The 21,956-nt window shown below is 35.1% G+C and overlaps 1 protein-coding gene across 1 annotated transcript in view; it reads left to right on the top strand.

Annotated features, from left to right (window-relative positions):
- The window catches only part of Alk (Anaplastic lymphoma kinase), a 1,262,077-nt gene that overhangs the window by 966,879 nt on the left and 273,242 nt on the right, over positions 1-21,956 (top strand). Inside the window, exon 12 of the mRNA XM_081725826.1 lies at positions 4,715-4,874. Coding sequence (XP_081581952.1) covers positions 4,715-4,874 — 160 coding nt within the window. The remainder of the gene's footprint in view (positions 1-4,714; positions 4,875-21,956) is intronic.

The raw sequence follows: 21,956 nt of genomic DNA, 5'->3' as shown, positions 1-21,956 counted from the left end.
TTTCTTCTATATTTTCCCGGAAAATTTTCCGTTCTAAACAAGTATCAGTGATCAAGTAACAATTCCTCAGTAGTAATAAAATTGATTGAATTCATGTATAGAAATGTTAAAAAGTGAAAGATCGTTTAAAGAATCTGAAAATTTTCATGGCTCAGACAATTTTCAATACTATGTAGGAACAAGTGAAACAATTTTCTAAGGAATTGATGAAATGATGAATCGTTAGATTTTCATTTCATGAAACTTTTCAAGACAATATTCATTACCAATAAATTTTACGACTAAGCAACGATGTAGGAATAAGTAAAGTATGTTTTTGTGAATCGGAAAATATTCATCATTTTTAATAAATTTAAATTTTAAATAATACAATGGGATATTTCTACTCTACGAACTCGATGTATGTTATCTCCACTTTACACATACACACACACACACACAGAGAGAGAGAGAGAGAGTTGAATTGAGTTGATTTTGAGTTTAATGTTCCTTTCATCAGCGAGGCTGCATAAGACGAGACCAACTAATTAACGTCGAATCCGAACCACATGAGCTCCCTCCGGAAATCGAAGCTAGGTATCCCATGCCAAAGGCGCGTATGCTAACCGCTTAGCAACGAAGGAGCTCGCAGAGAGAGAGAGAAAGAAAGAAACACTATGTAAATTTTTACTTCCCAACGTAAAATATTAGAAAAATTTCCGGTTCTCGATAGCTATTTGAAAAATTATAATTTGTTGCTAACTAACTTTCCTCTACAGAAATTCAATTTTGTAGCTCAATGTGCAGTTAAATATAGTGGAAAATTTTCCACCCAAGATCACTATACATAATATCCAAAACTGTCCCGCTTACGAAAAGTTTCTTCCACTAGTTTCGGCATCGTAATGAAAATTTACCGATCCATGAAAATTCCTTTCACTTGTTTCTAGAGAGCAATAAAACTTTCCGATTCACAAAAAGTTGTTTCACTTTTGCTTCAAAATGATGAAAATTTTCCAAGTCATAAAAAGTTTTTGAATTTTTCCATAGAAGACAGACAATTTTTCGATTCATGAAGGAAGTCTCTAAGGAATAAGTAAACTCGTTTAAAATATGATCAAAAACATACTTTTTTATGATTTAGGAAACAAGTATGACCCAAAGCTAAGATGTTTAAATATGCATTCACATAATCAACAAACACCATCACAATATAATCAGCAATGTGTTTATATTTAATAAAACATGTAAAAAAAAGGACTAAATTATGGCATTTCACAGAAATTCCAGCCTTAACAATACCAGCGTTATGGTTATGATTATGGTGTTTAACCCCTTCAGAACAAATATAAATAAATAAAGAAGCAAAACGATTTTTTAGCTATTTAGACAAAATATAACATATAGATTCCAAAGATTATCAATGCAAGTTAATCTCCTCAACGGCAAACTAGTTATGGTTTGAGGCAAATATGTCCTATGATCAATAAGGGATTTTTAAACAAATAAGTATAAGTAGTTCTACCTATGATAAATTTCTTTTAACATTTTTATTCTTCTCCATAATGTTAGCTATTATACTGTTTTTGTACGCTAATAATAGTGTTCCCTTAATACGAAAATGAGTCATAAATCTTACAATATTCTGGTACATAACATACCTGTACAGGAATACATACCTATATTCCGGTACATACAATGGAAGCAGAAAACATTCGAAGTATATTTCTCGTGTTGGACTGCTCGCAGCCACCTTTTTGCCATTACTTCGATTCTACTCTGATACCACGTTTTGTCCTGAGAGAAAAGAAGTCAGTCATCGCTGTTTTCACCTCCTACAGGTAGGTGAAGCATCGTGATTTCAAGAAGTGTGCCATGGACCGAAACAGATAGTAATCTGCAGGGTTAAAGTCAGAACTATATATTAGGTGTGGCAACAGTAAGATGCCTTCAAGTTCTGATTTTTTTGTTGCGTTTTAGTCTGGTTTTGTGTTGGCTTTTGCAACAAGACGCACTTTCGGTACACCAATTCAGAATGTTTTAGGTGTAGTGCAGCATATATCCGCTCCAACTGTTTGCAATAAAGGTCGTCATTGACGACACGACCATTAGGAACGTACTTGAAGTGGGTTTTCCCCTAGTAGTTCTGCCACACAAAGAGCATGAATTTACGCTCTGAGCTGGTGTCAATTCATATGGCACAATGCGGCAGCTTCTGATGCTTTTTTCTTCTACAAAACATGACTGGATTGGGAAATGTCGAGTGGTTCGGCAATTGTTGTGAGCTGGTGTATGAATTTTTCTGCATGGTACGTTGTATGACCTCAGGATCTTTTACAATGGGGTTGTCAGACCTTGGATAATCTTCGATTTTTACAACCTACACGAAACTTTTGGAAACAATGAGTTGCTGTGCTGTGGTTCACTTCACCTTCCCCTTTCGCATGGCAAATGCTCTGGGTTGCTACCGATGCGTTATGTCCTACTTCGAACTCATACAGTAATCACGTATCAGGCGTTGTTGAACACTCATCTTCACTGTCACTAAGAACTAACTGAAGATACCGACGATGTGGGAATCCTCTGTAATAAATAGTCCACACGCCGCACTACCTCTGGAGCTACTTTGATCTTGTACTTACGGTCAATCACTGCGCATACATACGCCTGCAGTATGAGTTGTAGCAATATTGGAAGGCTTATGACTTTTCCTTTCAAAATCTCTTGTCGTCGCGAATTCTGTCGAGGAATTTGAAGCTTAAAATATATAAAACGATAATCATGCCTGTTGTTCTGTATGGTTGCGAAACATGGTCGCTTACTCTGAGGGAAGAACATAGACTGAAAGTATTTGAGAACAGGATCCTGAGAAGAATATTCGGACCCAAGAGGAACGAGAATGGGGAATGGCGGAAACTTCATAACGAGGAACTACATAGTTTATACGGTTTACCCAACATTGTTAGGGTCGTCAAGTCTAGGAGGTTTAGGTGGGCAGATCATGTAGCTAGAATGGAAGAAAGTAGAAACGTTTTCAAAGTCTTGACTGGTAGATCCATAGAAAAACGACCATTAGGAAGGTGTGGCAGATGGGAGGATAATATTAAGATGGATCTCGCAGAGATAGGAATACAAAGTAGAAACTGGATCCAATTAGCTAAGGATAGAAGTCAGTGGAGAGCTTTTGTGAACGCGGCACTGAACCTCCGGGTTCCATAGGCCATAGAGTTAGTTAGTTAGTTAGTTATGACTTTTCCTTGTACTTCATAAATCGATGACGTAGTTGGTAAAAATGCACAGTGTCAAAAGCTAATTATATAACTATTATAGAGCAATTTGTATTCATATTAATTATTATTAATCAAGCTTGTTTACGTATTTCCTATTCTTTAACATTTATTAGACAAAAATTAACACATTCTAAATAATTCAGAACAATATTATAACAGTTTTGAGGGTTCTATATAATGGAACAGTTATGTTCCTTAGTCGTGATGGGATTAATTTGCTTAATGTTATGAAAGTTACAATTTCATTACTTTCTTTCCAAATTGTTTAAGCGGAAACTTAAATAACTATGTTTATATTATTGATGATCTTTCTCTTTTTATTTTCTGACTTTCTGGAACAGCTCCTGAAAACTTTCATTTATTTGTCTATTTATTATTTTCACAGCTTGAATATGAAACGCAAATAACAACACCAAATATGTTGTTGTTAATATGACGTTGGTAAGTCTTCATGTGGTTGATGACATGTAGACTTGTCTGTATGTTGTATACTTCAAAACAGAAATTTGAGACACTTAATTTTATTTTATGTTATTTTATTTTATTTTTGAATGTTTGAAACCATTGTTTAACATTATTTGCGGCTTTTCATAATGCGTAGGAAAAAGAAATATCATTGTGGAACTAATGACTTACCCACGTATTTTGTAGAAAATAACTTTATTATTTTACTCCATTTTCAATTTTGATCCTTTCTTGTCACAATTTTTCTGAAGCATTAAGCCTAAACTCAGCAATTTCATTAATCTCTAGGGTTACTACCATCTTAAAGTGTCTCGAATTTCATTTTCAGCTCCTCCGTGGCTAAGTGGTGGCGTGGGAGACCTGGGTTCGATTCTCGGCGGGAGCTCATGTGGTTCGGATTCCATGTTGATCAGTTGGTCCACGTCTCATATAGCCTCGCTACTGAAAGGGACGTTAAAGTCAAATCAACTCGAATTTCATTCTTGGTTGGTGACTATTATTATTATTATTATTATTATTATTGTTATTATTATTATTATTATTATTATTATTATTATTATTATTATTATTATTATTATTATTATTATTGGAATTTATTTTTCTCATTATTATATAGAATCCTCAAAATAAGAGGAAATCTCACAACCGCGGCAGACAATTACACATGTATTTAGGTATATAACATATAAGCTATACATTAGCTTCATACTACGTATTTAGATTGACAATATTTTATATCATATATGATATGGGATCTACTCATCTTTGTCTTATTCGTGTTTTATCAATTCGAGAAATATGATTCGCTCCTCATGCAATACATTTCACTTCTCATTAGCTGCATGAAGTGCCTACATTTTGTTTTGGAAAGGTGTTAGCCTTATTAATGTGACACTTACAGTATAGATAACTTGCTTTATAAGCGACTAACGTTAACATCTAAACATGGCTTATTAATTTTCATTACCTTGCTGTTTCAGGCTACACGTTTGGAACTTGTGGAGCAGAAGGACGAGAGGGACCAAAAGAAGCAGACTGTAATAAAACATACAAAAATGCAGGGTACAATGTTTCTGTTTTAAATGCAACAAAGTATAAAGGAATGCAAGTATGGGTTGTTCCTGAGAGTGGATGGTACACGTAAGTAGACCCATTTTATAAAGTATTAATCGAATATATTAGAATAACCAAATATGATACACTTTCCAATTTATTTAAATACTATAGGATGTCTGAACAAGTGACAGGCTCGCATCCATGCCGGCCTGTATAGGCTGTCGCTCTACATACTTCCTTGGTTAGGTGAGGCGTGAGAATATTGAGTTTCTTTAAACGCCAAGGAAAAGCGTGCAGGCATTATACCTACTGAACTACATTTTCATTAGAACCACACACGATAAAGATCGTACTCTTGTTACAGTTGATCTTACTGCTCTTCTCGTGTGTTATTTTGTAGGGTCTCGATTGATATGTGATAGCAGTATAATTTATTTAACCGTATTTCTGACATGGACTACACCATGAAATCTTTGCTCAAGCTTAATTAAACAATTTATTTTGATAATTTGATGTAAACAAATAATAACAAAATAGGGTGTATGTCGAAGTGCATTGATTGATACTTTGAAAAGACCTGTAGAGCTGTTAGCTACTTTTTTTTTAGTATACTATTAGTTGAATTATTTTCATTTTACTTTATTACTGTTAGCGCTATCTGTTGAACTTAAGCGTTGCTTTCTAATATTAAATATATGTGCGATGTGGACTTCCAATTTAAGATAGAACCTCATCCACTATATTGCATTCAACATTAAATGCTATCGAACCGAGAATCGAATCCGTGACCATGTGCATGCTACCCACTAAACCAATTGGAAGAGCTATATTTAATTGAAGTCTAATTATGAAATGAAATCTTTAAGTTTTACGTCCCACAGTATGCCGGCTAGGCTAAAGGAGACGGTGTTGATGAGAAATGAACGAAATGGTGGAATGAGGAAAATGGGAGGGAACGAGAGAACCCCGAGAAAATCCACGCATACGGTGTTTGTCCACCGCAAAGTTCGCTTGGCGCGAGCTGGGATCGAACCAGGACTCCATACACCAGAGGTGAACGCTCAACCATTGAGCCACCGCGGCCCCCACTGATTATGAAAGTTGTGTTACTTTAGAAACATTAGTATTTAAATATATCGTGCGTGAAAAATCGAAGTTATATCTTCCTGTTATGCTCTTAGTAGGACTATTTTTGTTTGCGAAAAATTTCACATAAGCATTTTTAACAGTGATAATCTTTCTGATACCAACGATATACCAATTTCTCCATTTATAATTTATCATTGTTTCAAGGACATGTCAAAATAAAGCTAAAAGAAAAACATGATAATGGTGATGGTTAATGATAATAAGGGAAGATGGTTATTATAACAAATACCATTTGGCTTGGCTACCTAACTATTTTCTTGGTTACGCTCCAAATCTTTAGTCACTTCTCGTATTCTTTTATTTGAATATTGCAACACAAATATGTATATAGAATATGTAAATACTATTTTAATAGGAACTAAATTTATATCGAATGATTTTTAGCACTAAATTTTAAACTATGGGTAGTCTTTGTCACTTTCTTTCTCGTGATATTAAGTGACTAACATCTAAGAGCGTGTCAACAGTGAAGAGAATAGAGAAGCTGGAGGTTCCCAACTTGAAAAGCGATAAGTTTTAGAGTAGTCACGAAAACTGTCATTTGCAGTCTCTTCCCAATTGAGTGAATCCCTCCGTGGAGAGCTGGTGCCGCCTTGGCGGTAAATCGAGACACACGATGTACACTTGCTACAGTGTTGCCATATAACCTCTACCTATAGCTTGATATTAAAACTAAATTCACTACACATAGTTTTAATCAAGACTATGAGAAAGGCCTAAATTTTTAATTGGAATCTATTTATGCGGTAACTATAAGTTTTGTTTCATTTCGTAAATATTTTTTGACCGATAATTGTAAACTAAACTACTGAAGAGTCATTTCTATGTGGATCTATTTTTCAGTTTATAATAAATTGAAAGATAGATTCACGAGAAATGATTCGCAGAATGAACTTTCTTCAATATTTTAAGTGTCCATTTCCAGTATTATCAACATCACCATATTATCATAAAATTGGATAGGAATGCGAAACTAAGCTACAAGATATATATTTTTTTAAAAAAAAATTCTTGTATCATTTATGATCAAAACTGCTAAATTCAATATACAAAGATCATAGAGAGGTATAAAGTAAAATTATTTTGTCAATTTGGTACTGAAATATAAATAGTGAATATTACTACAAAAGTTACTCTTGTTCGAAAGATTTTCATTGTATATGCATCTATGGCATTCCCTTCTACTACTTCCAGATGGTTTCAATATGATGCATAATATAATCGATTAGATCAACATCACATTTTGCACGGTACGATTTCGTTGCAACTAGGTCAGAGATTGTATTGTACAATGTTTTAAGGGTATATTGTAGACGTAACATAATGTGTCATTTTATGAGTCAAAAGTATGTTAATCCATTGTATTTCCATCCGAACTCATTGTTGTATTATCTATATACGAAGTAGAATCAGAACATATTTCTTTTGGCAATATAACGGATATAGAGGAGATATTTTTATGATACCATAGAATAATTTTCTTGCGTTATACACTGCTGTACATTAAAATGAAACATAAAAGAGGATCCTTCAGATTAACCGTACATTTACAGAATGTGTAGAGAGCGGAAGGACAGAAAAATGATCTGTTATGTAGCTCCACGAAGCATCATATACGCTGGATACGCTTCCCGGAAACAGCAATCGAAGGGAGATAGAGAGCTTAAATTCAATCAGTAGTGGAGTGATTTTGCATGTGTATGGATATACAAACAATACCACGTTGTCGAATACAAAGCAATTCAGCACTTTCCACTTTTGATCACGGAAATTTTGTGGTATTTCGTTACTATAGATTATTCTCCCACGGTATTGGTAGCCTTAGAATGGCCGTAGAATGATTACAGGCATAGTGATTCCAATATAAAATTAATCGATACAAGAAGTAATAAAACAACTACGTGCACAATCCCCAACGGCGGCGTCATACCATGAACCGAGAAATCGGACTTCTTTTGTGCATGGTTATTAAGTGTCGAACTATCACTAAACATTGACTTGCTACGCAGGGGTTCACCGCAGTTTCCACGAACCTACTTCCGACAGAATACTTCAGCTGTCAGAGCAAGAGATACTGCATGGCCCTAATTGCTGAAGCTTGGCACCAATGGAGCCCCGAATGTCGCACAGGTAGAACCGAATGGCACGACATCCTTTTATGTCTTCAACCTCATGATAGTCGTATACGTGTTTGACAGTACCGTGACAACAGCCTGAGTGACTCCTGTACTCTGCGCAAAATCGAGCGCATTTAGAAAGAAAATCCATAGATTCCGACTGCAGGTGGCTTTCCTGACGCTACTCCTGCCACGACAGGAAAAGTGTAATCTTTTTTGTTGTGCAGATTTTCTGTAGTGCGTTGGTGCCTGTTCAGCCTAAATGGTTCATACGTACTCTTTACCTTTGAACGTATGTTCCGTACAGATTTCCTAGGTGCTGCTACGTACTCATTTCCTTTCCCCGTATGTTTATATCTAGACAACAGGAAATCTAAATCGTACACTATAATGAGACAGTGAAATGTTTGTACACAACTCGGTAACGTTTATCAAAATACATACCTATGATTTTCTGTACCCTGCATGTCCCAAGGGAGTACACACATGATTTCCGTCTATTTGCGGCTGTACAAATTGCGGCTGGCTAAGCAACAAATCTGGTAAAGAAAATCTTCCGTATGAAAGAAAATCCTGCTAAATATCGCCTCTGGAATTTCTATACTAAAAATCAGCTTTTTCTCTCTCAGTGCAACGATTCAGCAGAGCATTATAGTAGAGTGTGTCATTGAATTCGGTGCTCGCCCGCGTCTAAAATGTCTTTGAACAGTGAACAAAATATCTATGAGTGATGAATCCAGGTTTTGTCCATTCAAGACATGGAACAATTTTCTAACACATACTCCTTATGGCCTACAAGTCATACTTTCCTGGATTGACATAATGAACCACTGCTTCCGTGTTCCTCACTTCCAGCTGATCTCTCATTCACTGAACACGTTTGGTCCCTGATTGAAGAACGCCTTGCACTACAGAGATTTTCCCGACAACATTTAATGAGCTTTGACTATGTTTCTCCTATGCATGGCTTAGTATATCTCAAGAAAACATTCAATTTGTTGTTTTCTCTGGGTTTTGTTCACAGCTGTTCTGTATGCCCATGGTGTATCCACGCGATACTCACCTATGGACTTTCTTATGGGCTTTCGCTACACTATCACTTTATTTAAGTTGAAGTATATCACCTAATCTCGTATGGTAATTGTGAGTGATTAGGGCCACTTTTCAAAACAAAATATCTACTGCTCCTTCATTGTTTATTATATCTTCCGAATTTCTAGTAAATATACTTCCTACATCCATTAGCCATTAATTCCATCCAGCAATGTTTACACGTCCTCTAAGGTTGGAGAGGAAATTAAAAAAAGACCAAGTATTACGAGTGGCTCTATTTGCCATTCTTGATTGGGTGAATAGGGCCATGGGGTTTACTTATCACTGAATGAATATATTTGGGAAATACATTTATTTATCAAGACAGCAAACATACATGCTATCAATAGTGCGAAAAAAGAACAATAATGCGGAAAAAGAACAGTTATTTTTAATAAATAATGTAAGTACAAAAATATTGTTACTCCCACTGTAACACATTGGATTACGAAGTATTCATGAAGTATTCATGAGTTATCAAAGAAGAATATTAAAAAAAAACAGAATAGGTTTTCTTTCAGAATTCAGAGTAAGCACAAAAACATTAGTAGATTACTCGGAACACAACACATTACAGAATAATATCATATGAAATTATATATGTTCGCATGAAATAATAATAATAATAATAAAATCACTCGAGACTCAATAGTAACACTTGAGTCTGAAGTTACACTTGTATTTAAAAAGTAGAGGCAATCAAGCATCGTCCGCATGTCAATCTTCTTCTCCTCTGCCACTACGCATTGTACATGGAACCAAGCTTTACATTTTCACAAGATATGAAATGATTTGGAGTAGTAATACGAAATACCACAAAATGCACAAATATTGTCATCCACTTTGTTCTTTGTTTTTATCTTCCTTTTTAGACTTCCTTCCGATTTTCCAGTAGAAGATCCAAAGTGTGTAGCACAACATGGTTGATGATTGGTCTTGAAAAGTTTCGTTCGTGCTTGATCGATGAATTCCGGTGACTTTTTACTAATCAATGTTCCAACTTCTGCTCTTGTTTATTTGTAAAATATATTTGTCCTCTTTCTTTCTTAACTGGTTTGAAACCTGCCTTAGTTTCAATTCTTCTCTGCAAGCACGTTTTGGGAACACCATATATCCTTGCTGCTTGTCTTTGACTCATACCGTCTCTAACTGCCAACAGTGCCACCTGAACAACTTCTTCAGTCCATTTGACTTCAGTTTTTCCTTTGTGTCTGGTCATGTGAAATTAAACAGTAACAAAATAATTAATATTTTTTTCTTAAAGGCGTTTTAATATGTGAATACATCTTCAAAACAGGTCTACAATCATTTAAAGTATAAAAAAATATAAAATATGTTACAAATATGGTGGCCCTATTCGCCCCAAATGACCAGGCCGTATTCACCCAATTTATATATATTTTCGTATCATTGGATGGCAACCCTACTTCCAAGCACTGGCTGAGATTGAACAACTGACTGTCTGTTGCCCCATAACTATCGCTCTTACAGAAAGAAATATTTCATTGTTAGGAAAATCTAGATGCTATATAATACACAGTATTCTGAATACTGAATTTTAACTTGTAGTCAAATTCTAACAACTTACCTTCAAGGACGTAACTTGAATTCTTCATACAATGAAAATTGTACAACCAACACCCAGCCATCTGTTCTACTAACACTCCTCACATTCTAAGCTCTCCCTCCATGTAGCGTTTTGCGTTCTGCATTGCTGTCCAGCGTTGCTAGATTGAATTTTCTTAGAGTGGCCCTATTTAAACTGTGGCTCTATTCACCCACATTTAGAGTTATCTCTTTCTTTATTTATTCTTTTTTTTTTTTTTTTTTTTTTTTGTTCCCGGGTAACGTTTCTTGTAACAAGTAAAATATATTTACAATAACTATTGGATATTCCTTTAGAACGTCGTATCTGTTTTCCTGTTATTTAGTTCTACTAAGAATAGAAAGAATAAGATGTAGTGATGCATAGGATTTATTGATGCTGATATTTATCTGAAGGAATATTCCTTCCTGTCTCTTAACAGAGCAGATTTCAATCTTTTAAAATTCACACAATATTTGCAGTCCAGGAAAGTAGGAAAATGAACTATTTTGATGTTAATTTTAACATTTAGTGTTAAAATTATATGTAAACAAGATATTTAATACATGTTTATCTTTCTCCCCACTCATTAACATTAACTCAACTTGATATTTGCTTTTTTTAAAGTTTTCAATTCGTGGATTTATCATCGATACTAGAAGCTGAAAGGAGATCAACGTCCACTCTACATTTTTATTTTCAGAATCCTCTAAAAAAAACTGATTTTACGTTTGTTTTTAGTGGGTAAATGTATCTATAATTTTAAATGAATTTTAGACAAACAACCTATAATAAACTGTTTCGAAAGTTTATTCTTGAAATTGGTTTTAGAATAGTATGAAGACAAAGTTCAGCCAACTTTCTCTCTTTCTAAAAGTAAGTCTCAACTAGAGCGTGTTTTCTGCGAAAGGATCAATTCAAAGATTCTCGTGGTGAGAATCATTGTTCTAGGGGTATGACTCATTACAGTTTTCCATCAAAGTTCTGGGATATCGACATATGATTTAATATTAGAAACCAACTATTTTTTTCTCATAACATTCATTTTATTTTTGCGAACCCCCTGTAGGAAGAAATCAAAGTTTTTATGAAGAGAAAATATATCGACTACGTCAACAAGGAATAGATTTGTCGAGATTGACTTTTGATCTCGAGTCCATTCTGCAATTCGAAAAGACAAAAGAGAGAGCTTTTCCTCTTCGCAACCATCTCGCTTCAACATGATCATGGTGTTGCAAACTTCACAAACTGTTTCGAGCAGTCTAGAATTAAAGCACAACTACGAATTTTATTTTCAATTTTCATCATGCCGTTTACAAAAAACTGTATTAATTTTTTCTAGGTATTTCTTCTATGAATATTGTAGGTGCGTATAAGATATCAGGATATCTACTTTTTTATTATTGCTGCTATTCCGAAACAATATTCGCTCACAATCTCTGCACCGTTCGTACTATACAAATATATATTCTCCAACCCAAGTCATATGTCATTAAATTCATATTTAGTACATTGATCATATCTAAACTGGTAAGTCGAGAAGCGAAATCAATGCAGAACATTATGTTTATTTACAATCTTACAAAACAGTGTCATTTGATATGTTAAATTGATTCACAAAAAAATCTCGATTTTTTAGACATTGTAACAGTTGTTCTTTAACATATATTACCATCTCAACAACTATTCACTGTATACTGCTGTTGACACACATAACACACAAAATGCTAACTAGTAGCTTAAGGCCTCAAAATTTCATTCGTACGTTTCTATCGCAAACCTTTATCAAAGTCTCACTTAATTATTCTTTTTTCTCGATTTGACATTTCAAAGGGCAACATAACAGGACAATTTGAGAACAAATTTTTAGCATTTGTAATATTTTCCATGTGAACAAAACTGTGGAAAATGATAACAAAATAAACATTTAGGAAGGAGAGGAGCTTATTTTGTAGGCGACTTAGTTATGACTTACAACATCAACTCATTAATGGTTTCGTGTTGAGTTTGTATTATGCGAAATTCTAACATGGACGTTGAAACCAAAGGGAAGGAAAATACAACTATAGTCGTTCGAAGTTTGAATTTGGAAAATGAAGTCATTTAGCTGGTTAGTGCAAAACACACAAAACATGTTAGTGCAAAGAGCTATCAAGAAAATTTGGAGAGAGAAGTACAACACTCAAACTAAATTAAAACAGACAAAGAACTACTTAAGATAATATTTAATAAGAAAACGTCTTATTATGGTTATAATAGGAGTTGTAGTGAAAGGCAAAGGAGAAGTAAGAAGGTTTTAACTTCGCGGCAAGTGAGCTTACAATATCTGTAGAATGCTTGTCTCTATTCATGATGATATTAGGCACCTCCTGCCATGATTCTAGTAAGTACGACGTTTGTCAAATAATATAATCGATTATTGAAAGACGATAAAATAATGAGGAGATTTGTATTAATCTCTGTATTCATTCCAGAAATAATTTAGTGTGTATAAAACTGTATATCTCAATGAAGCATCGAAAAAATTGTTATCACGTGACTGACACACGTCTTTTTCTTTTTTGCAATTATTAATAAATGTATAATGCCTTGAGAATCACACATCAAATAGCACTGCTTAAATAATGTATAGCTAGACTAAAATGGTTTGAACTGCCTACTATGTTTCTAAGAAGTGAAATATAATACTTTAGTACAAAGTGATTGTATTTTTTATCGAAGTAAAACGTTGATACTAGCTTCAATAAACGGATACCCCGAATGAGGAAAAAGTGGCACAAACGAATATGTTTTACTTACGTTTTCAGTGGACAAACATTCTATTCTTAAAAATTGTAGAGGTATCTACAACTTTAGTATCAAGCCCCTACTGAAAGTGATATCCTAGGATACACAAAGGCTGGCTGAATAGGAAGGAAAAATCTAAGACCAACTTAATGGAAGTTGACTTCGTTTACAATACCCAAGAGCAATGAAGCAGCAACTATATTTTGTATTGTAGCTAGAGCAAACAGAAAGTGAACATAGTGAACATACTTACATGTATAGCAACCATGTGTTTGGTACCGAGAAACTAAGGCAGTAGAAATCTCCGAAAAACCTTTCCTCATTTTCACGATCATGCTATGTGCAACAAAATATGTACTTCTTGCAAGATCTTAGTCTGTATAATTATATACAGAAACCGAATTCACAAACGAATGATGCTGGCAAATGAAATTATAGGGGAAACGAGCTTACAAACTCTTATTCTACATATACTCAGGATTGTCTGACGGGGAGAGTTCACCAATATCCACCAAAATAACCAGTCCCACTGAAACTCTTCAAAGTGACATGCGACAGTATTCTTTACCCCTGACAACTGATCCATAGAACGGAGGAGGGGGGAGTATTTTAAAGAGGGTAGCAAGTGATATGCAGGAAAAATTGTTCTCCCCTCTTGGCTTCTGTTTTTTTCCCTACTTGAAAAATGCTATATTGTTTTGCTTGGTGAACCCGTTTCCTTCAACCGTTAGAAAATCGGCTTAAACTATTGCTTTTGCAAAGCTCTGCTCCAAACGGAAACATGATGGAAGAAAGTTTCGGAAAGTGCTGCTATTTTCGCTGGTAGCTTCTCATTTTAGATAGTGTATATTTGCAACGAAAGGGGGTGCACGTGCACCTTTGCAACCCCCTAAATCCGGTCATATATATATATATATATTTATTTATAAGCCTATACCGCTTGCTTGCTCCAATGACCATTAATAATAACATCTCGTAATAAAGTATCACTGCTATGTTAAAAGAATTGACTGTTCTCACTACATTTGTTATTACTGATCATAACGGAATAATCTATTTAACCTAACGAGTCTCTAAAATGTTATAGAATAGTTAGTTAAAGAATCGTTAAACATTTTGTATATTTTGGTATACCTACAGTAAGCGTGAATGCCTAGATAATGGTTACCAGATAGTTGTAATAAGAATATTTTAAGCTTTGTTCCTAATTCTAGTCAATGAAGTTAGCACTTTCTGTTTCGACAGCATCAAAATCAAGTATTGAAACTATTGTTATTCAAGGTTATTTTCTTCTTTTATTCCCCACGGACAAAGAAGAGATGCAAGGAAAACATAGAATAGTTCACATTACCGGTAAACTGAATAACATAAACAATAACATTTTAATTTTATTGATTTTGAAGCAATCATTTCGAAATCGATACACTATGACGTCATAATCTGCTTCTTGAGCAATAATTCTAGTGTGCTGGTAAAGACAGTGGTAACTGATAAACAAGAATATCGATGACAAAGTTAATGGTTTGTCATAAACCCACGACTATTCGTACACTGAAAACCCTTCTCTCTTCACACGTCGATGTTTACCAACTGAAAATATAATTAAAAGATGCTCGTTTGTGTCCCTTCCAGCATGTTGAAACTTCTGTTAATATTTTACTCCGAAAGAAGATGCAGTCACATTCTACGAACTATTATTTTTCACTTCGAAACATAATTTCAGTTCAATTCTTTTAGTCCGGCCGTTCCATATTCAGACACATCCTGTCTAGTGGATGATTTTCAACACATTTTGCACTTATTGCTGACTCAAAAAAAGAAGACTTGTGTTAACATTTCCGTGATGATTCATTTAGGTATACAGTCATATATACTAAATTGTCTTCGAATAAATATATTGATTACTGAAAACTTTCACGTTATTTTTTTCATGTTTCAGCAATTGAGAATATTTTTGCCAGGTACTATTATTATTAGAGATGTGGAAGTAGGTGTTATCAATCAATATAAGCATTCTACGGCTCTATACTAGGGATGACCAGAACCGGTTTCTGATGGAACCGATTTCCGGCTCTGATCGGATCCGGTTCTAGAAGATCGGTTCCGGAACCGGTTTTATGGACCCAGGTCTGGAACTGGTTCCGGAACCGATTCTGAAAACCGAATCTCCAAGAACCAGATCTCGAAGAACTTTGTGGCTATCCCTATGCTAAACCCGAGCTGCTGGCAGGCTGTGAACAGTGTGCCAGATGAAATGGTGGAAGCGACAGGCAGGCGTCCAGGCGGCAGCAGCTTGTCTCATTTGGCTAAACAAACTGGGTACCTGGCAAACTCATTGGCTAAACAGGCAAACTCATTTGGCTAAACACCCACTGATGGACAAAAAAATTTTCTAGGGGGCACAAGCGGGTTTGGGCAGGGAGGACACAAACGCGTGGTCCTCTTTGCAGTGTTTTGAAGATGAACTTTGTGCCTCCTTTACGGATCTTTGAAGTTTTTCGGATCTAGGTCTCGAACTGGTTCCTAAGATCCAGTTCTGGAACCGGGTTTTCGGATCCAGGTCTGGAACTGGTTCGTAAGTTTCGGTTCTGGAACTGGGTTTTCGGTTTCAAATCTGGAACCGGTTCCGGAACCGATTCTGAAAACTGGATCTCCAAGAACCAGTTCCTCGCGCAACCGGTTCCGCGGGAACCGGAACTTTGTGGCCATCCCTAATGTATACCTATAGTGGCAGATCACTTGCCACGAAATTAAAATTTCCTTCTTGGATTTTTTTCTATTTCTCTGTGTCACTTCTCCGAGCGTAAACGTATGTTCGAACATTAATACATCAGCAAGTTGAAAATTATCATTCCTAAATACAGTAACCCTGACTTAATGGGTAACGTAACACTTGGCTTACATCAGATCGTAGTTATGTAATAAATCTCGTAAAAGTAATAAACACACTTGCGCAAATCCCGGGAGGATGAGCGAGACATGTCCCCTCCAATCTTGTAACTGGCGGAGATTATCTCTCCCAATAATCCGATATGAGATGTGTTTGGGGGGAGTAATGTGATGATTTGTGTGCGACTGCCACAAAGAAAAGTGAGATGAAATTGACGTCCTAGGTTTACATCAGAAATCAGATTAATCTACTGTGATATGATTCTCATCTCTCCCCCTCCCCCCAGAATAAGCCTTAAATCTGTCCGCCTCGCAATGTTGAAGACAACTCTGCTCTCCTGATCCTCCACAGCATTTTTTCAACTTCATAAATATTTTGAACATTGGTTCAAATAAAGATTACGGGGACGGTCTTGTAGTCAGATTTGCGCCGATGAACAAATGTGGACATGTTTGTGACCCTAACATCCATTGTGGTATGAAACTACATACGTAATATATATTTTTTCTGTATTAATAATACAGAGTAAAAGATTGTTTCGACTGCAAGTATTGATTCGACTGCAAAGAGAATCTCCCCAGAGAATGACGAATGCATCAATTGCATTTCGCTGTAGCAAAAAGTACTAATCCGATCGAGGCAGTGTTCGAAGTGGAGAAAAAGCAGAGGCGATATGTTTTATTATGATTTTGACTCATCATACCAGCTATTGAAATATTGTCTAGATCACTGAAAAGCCAGAGACGGTATGTCCTCATTACTGAAAAACCAGAGGCGGTATGGCATACCACCGCATACCGTCTCACTTCGACCACTGGATCGAGGTGAAATTTAGTTGACAAATGAAGACTAAGAAGGGCCTAGAAGGACGCATTTAAATATAGGTGAAGATGTAGTTAATAAATCGCAAAAAATATATTACTCATACGCCACCTACCTGCATGTATATCAAAATTGAAGAAAAAATAGTGAAAGCTTATATGGAGTGTAACATTGTGTGGACATGGTATAACAACTAAGAAAAGAGAAAAATGGAATATTGAAGCTTTTCAAATGTGATGCCTACATAAGAATGTTGCAAATTAGATGATCGGACAAGATATCAAATGAGGGAGAATTGGAAATGGTAGAACACCATAATAGTTTGTAAAGGCGCGATAAGATGATTGGACATATTACAACACATGGAGGAATCACGCTAGTATGGAGTTGAATGGCAGACGGAAATGTACTTAGAAGAAGGCCACGATTGAAATATACCGATCAAATAATACAAGATATAGGGGGGAAAACTACAAGGAAATGAAAAATCGGGCTTAGGATAAAAAAAACCGGCGAAAATCTGCATAAAACCAATCAAGAACTTGCTGACCTGAAATGTTAATCATTTTTTTACTGCCTTGAATAATACATTGTCTATTGTGACAATATTAGACACCTATATATTTTACCTATGTAAGAGGGAAACATGTAAATTTGAAAATATTTTAGAAATTGATATCAGTATTAATAGAGAGCGTAATTAATATTGTTAATTAAGATAACTAAAAATGATAGGATATATGCTGAATGTGAGTTACTTTAATTAACAATTTCTCATTAACTTCCCATTTCTCATTAACTACACTGAACTTCGAGTCCCTAATAGCACGAACCGATTCTTTCAATAAGTAGAATTTCGAGTAAAGATAGTAAAACTTTTTCTCGACGACAGATACCGATCAATGTTTGTTACGGTACGATTATTTATTTATCTGAAGGTAATACATTGCCGAAAGTTGTTGTTGATCCTGGTGGCAAAGAGATGCTTCTCGGAATATCATGTATTGCTTTGTCTCGAGTACGAAGGCTTGAAGACATCTTATTTCAACCACTGTTCTTTTATGAAAGTATCACATTCAGGTACTCCTAATATTCAAACGTCGTTAAAGGTTCTATTACATAATCATAAAAAAAACTATTGATGACTTGAGTGGTTCCTTCTCGAGATTCGAGGCATCAGGAAGTGAATCTTTGGATTCTGAGCATAATAACCAAAAACACGACACCAGTTTCACGTCAACTGATGGGGGAGTGTATGTGTAATTCGGACTTCCATCCAAATCTCCAACTTGGAAAGCTGTCCTAACAACTACAATTACAGAATATCAACTTGACCATTAATTCAAGTTCCTGAATGAAGAAATTAAGACAATGTTGCGTAACTGGATTCTACAACAACAGTCTATTCAATTCGAACATCCTTCTGGGCACATTGACGTCGTGACTTCTTTTCATTTGCATCCTTGACGGAATATTTCACTGTAATGCCATCCTCTATCCACACTGGTTGGACAGGATACAAAGTTATTAGTACTTGGTAACCTGCAACAAAAGAATGAAAACAATTAGCTGCATTGATTCAGGACAAGCCCAATATCTTCTGCAAGGAAAAAAATTGTGAATAATTTCCGTCATTTCCTGAGGAATTGCTATCGAAAGAGGATAGGGCAACGCATACCTGTGTTTTTCATTTTCAATAATCGCAACACACATTTATAAAGTTACAATCCTAACTGTGATACTTCTGTTATGTCGTTCTGTAAAATAATATCTCAAAACCTGTTTATTTACAAAAATGCTATCATGGACGAAGATATCCCTTAATATTGTTCTTTGTTAGCTAATGGAGTAATATCAGGAAATAATTTCTCGATATCTCAGCTTAAGGGATTGAATCGTATTGAATAACTTCATTTTTATTACAGAAATGCTTCTCAATGAAAAATAACATTTCACATAACTTCTTGAAAATCAATAATATACGTCATACATTTTTTATTTGATTTCCTAACTGTTTCCAAACTTTTTCTGATTTTCTCAAGTTCGTGTCCTACTTTCCTCATAACTAAATACATAATTAAACTGCATAGTAAAATAAGTGCGTTACGAAAATACTGACAAGGACCTCTTCAGAGAAATGGAATTGAATCTCGCCCGAATAACACGTCCTGGTCACGTATTCCTCGATCCTAGTATATAACTTATATAACTAGTATATAACTTGTACCTCTATAGTTTGTATCCGAGTAAATACTGCTCTATGATCTTTCATTTATAAAATAGTGATATATAGATAATATACATACGCATATAGATACATATAATATTAATATCAATAATAATAATAATAATAATAATAATAATAATAATAATAATAATAATAATAATAATAATAATAATAATAATAATAATAATAATATGCATTGACATTTCTTACAGAGCCACATTTAAACAATTTACAACTTCGACTTAGGTAAAATTCCAATTATGTAAAGGTTTACGGAAAACGCATTATTTTCGTAAGTTATGGACTACTGTATATAAATTGGTGTAATATTTGTTAAGATGATATAAAGGATGGCCCGTTACTCAAAATTGTCAGTTGGTTGATTTGATTGATTTGAGTTTAGCATCACTTTCAAAAGTGAAACTATATGAGACATGGACCCACAGCGTAACATAGGATCCGAACTACATGAGCTCACGCCGAGAATCAATTCCGAGTTTCCCACTCCAAAGGCACCTTAGCGACGAAGGTGCTCAAGATGTCAGTTGGTTTTACCATATTACCAATGTAATATTTACAGAACAACAATATTAGCAATAACTAAGTGAAATTCAAGGGATGGGTTTTCATAGGAGGTGGGCAAAGATCAGCCTTTTTCGCCTATGATAGTCATAAAAAATAAAAATGTTCATAAAAGTCAGTATAACATGTGATTATGAAGTTCAAGCATTAAACATTACATCTCCGTAAGACGCACATGAAAATTATTGTAGCAAGTTGCCTAAAGAACCCCGTCAACATAGCATAGTTGTTGATATTCTACAGGTTGAGACTTTTTTCGAACTTGCAACGTCAATTTCAGTAGGAGGCACTGCATGAACCATTATATTTCTTGTTTCGTGCAGACTAGAGTCAACTAGTAGTCTATAAATAGGTTAAAGAAGCAAAGTATGGCTCAACCGAGTACTGGTAGTTACTAGGAACCCAGAGTGATTCCACCAAAAAGGCTAATTTTAACATAAATTCAGCTACTAGCAACCGAGTTCTCATTTAGCCATCACTCAGCAAGCTAAAAATTTTCTACCTAGTGGGTTGTTTTATATGTTAAGTTTCAAACTCTTTGGCAAAATTTACGAAGACAAAAGAGTTTGGACTGAATAATAACATGAATTTCCTGCTTCCAGTCCACGTTTAATTTTTTCGTAGATATGGTTTTCGTCTGTTATCCATATGATTGATAAAAATTTGAAAGTGTCCACTTTGTTGAATATATTGCTTGATATTTTAATGTACGCAAATTAACAGTATTGCTGTCACAGCTAATTTCCGTGCGTTTTTCTGCGTTTACTTCTAATCTCATGTCCCTGAAAGTGTTTAATAAAACATCTGCATTTCTTTCTATTATCCTCTGATTATATGGTTAAAAATAGTAGACCAGCGTCCTCTGATTATAATGGTTAAAAAAAGTAGACCGATATTCAACATTCTACCTCTTGAATTTTGATTAGATTCACTTTAATAGCTGAAAGAAACTAACATTTTGCACTGAACTCTGTGTGGTATGTAAGTGGCAACACTGGTTTCGTGTAATGGGCAGAAACGGAAGAAGAGCAACCGCATCTTGGTGTGAGCTAAGAAACTCTTGGGTGCAACCAGGCATTAGGACGTCAGACACGCGTTTCTCGCACCAATTAATTACGCCCAAAGGAAAACTCGTGCACATCAATCCCCGCTGCTTACGCTCTCTTCTTCGGAAATGGACCAGAACTTGTAGCCAGAACTGGAGTTTCACTAACCGAAGAGGCGTTACTCCTAAAATAGATAGCGGATATAGGAAATATAAAATAGTAAGATCACATTAGAACAAATGGAATATGAGGTTGTACTTCATATTAGGAGGGATGAAAACTTTTATATTTTCACATGTTGAAGTACTAAAAGCTCTGAGGAGATGATTTTAAATTCCGGCCTCGCAATCACGTTAAAATGAAGGTAAATCTATTATTTAAAATTAAGTTATTGTTTGTGCATTCAAATTAAAATTTGAATATTTATTATTTATCGATTTAAATAAAATATGTTGTATGAGCAGGCATCCAGTCTTATGGTGCGTGCACATTCGTACTTGATATTCGGCAGAACCACAGAATTTTCGTTGTTAAGTCCTAAAGCAAATGGAAAGCTACTTGAATTAAGGAAAAGAAGCAAGTCTTGAGTTAAGAAAGGCAATAATAATAATACTAAGACTTCAGGTATCAACATAAGCGTAACTAGGGGGGACAAGGTGTCAGTCCTCGAGACTGTCGGTCTCCTGTAGATTATCGTTGAACCAATTAAAAGATTCTTTTAATTCTCAGAAGCAAACGGTCTTGTTCCCCTCTAGCAAAGTATCTTAGTTTTGCTAATGAGCACCGATTGAAAAAGGACATAGTTTATTATTATTGTTATAGCGTGAGACGCTGTAGTTAGTATATTGAAATCAAGGATTTCTTTTAAG

This window comes from Thermobia domestica, chromosome 9 (assembly GCF_964235325.1).
Source record: "Thermobia domestica chromosome 9, izTheDome1.hap1.1, whole genome shotgun sequence".
NCBI lineage: Eukaryota > Metazoa > Arthropoda > Insecta > Zygentoma > Lepismatidae > Thermobia > Thermobia domestica.
Note: the sequence above shows the minus strand (reverse complement) of the source record. Positions and strands in the feature narration are given on the sequence as shown.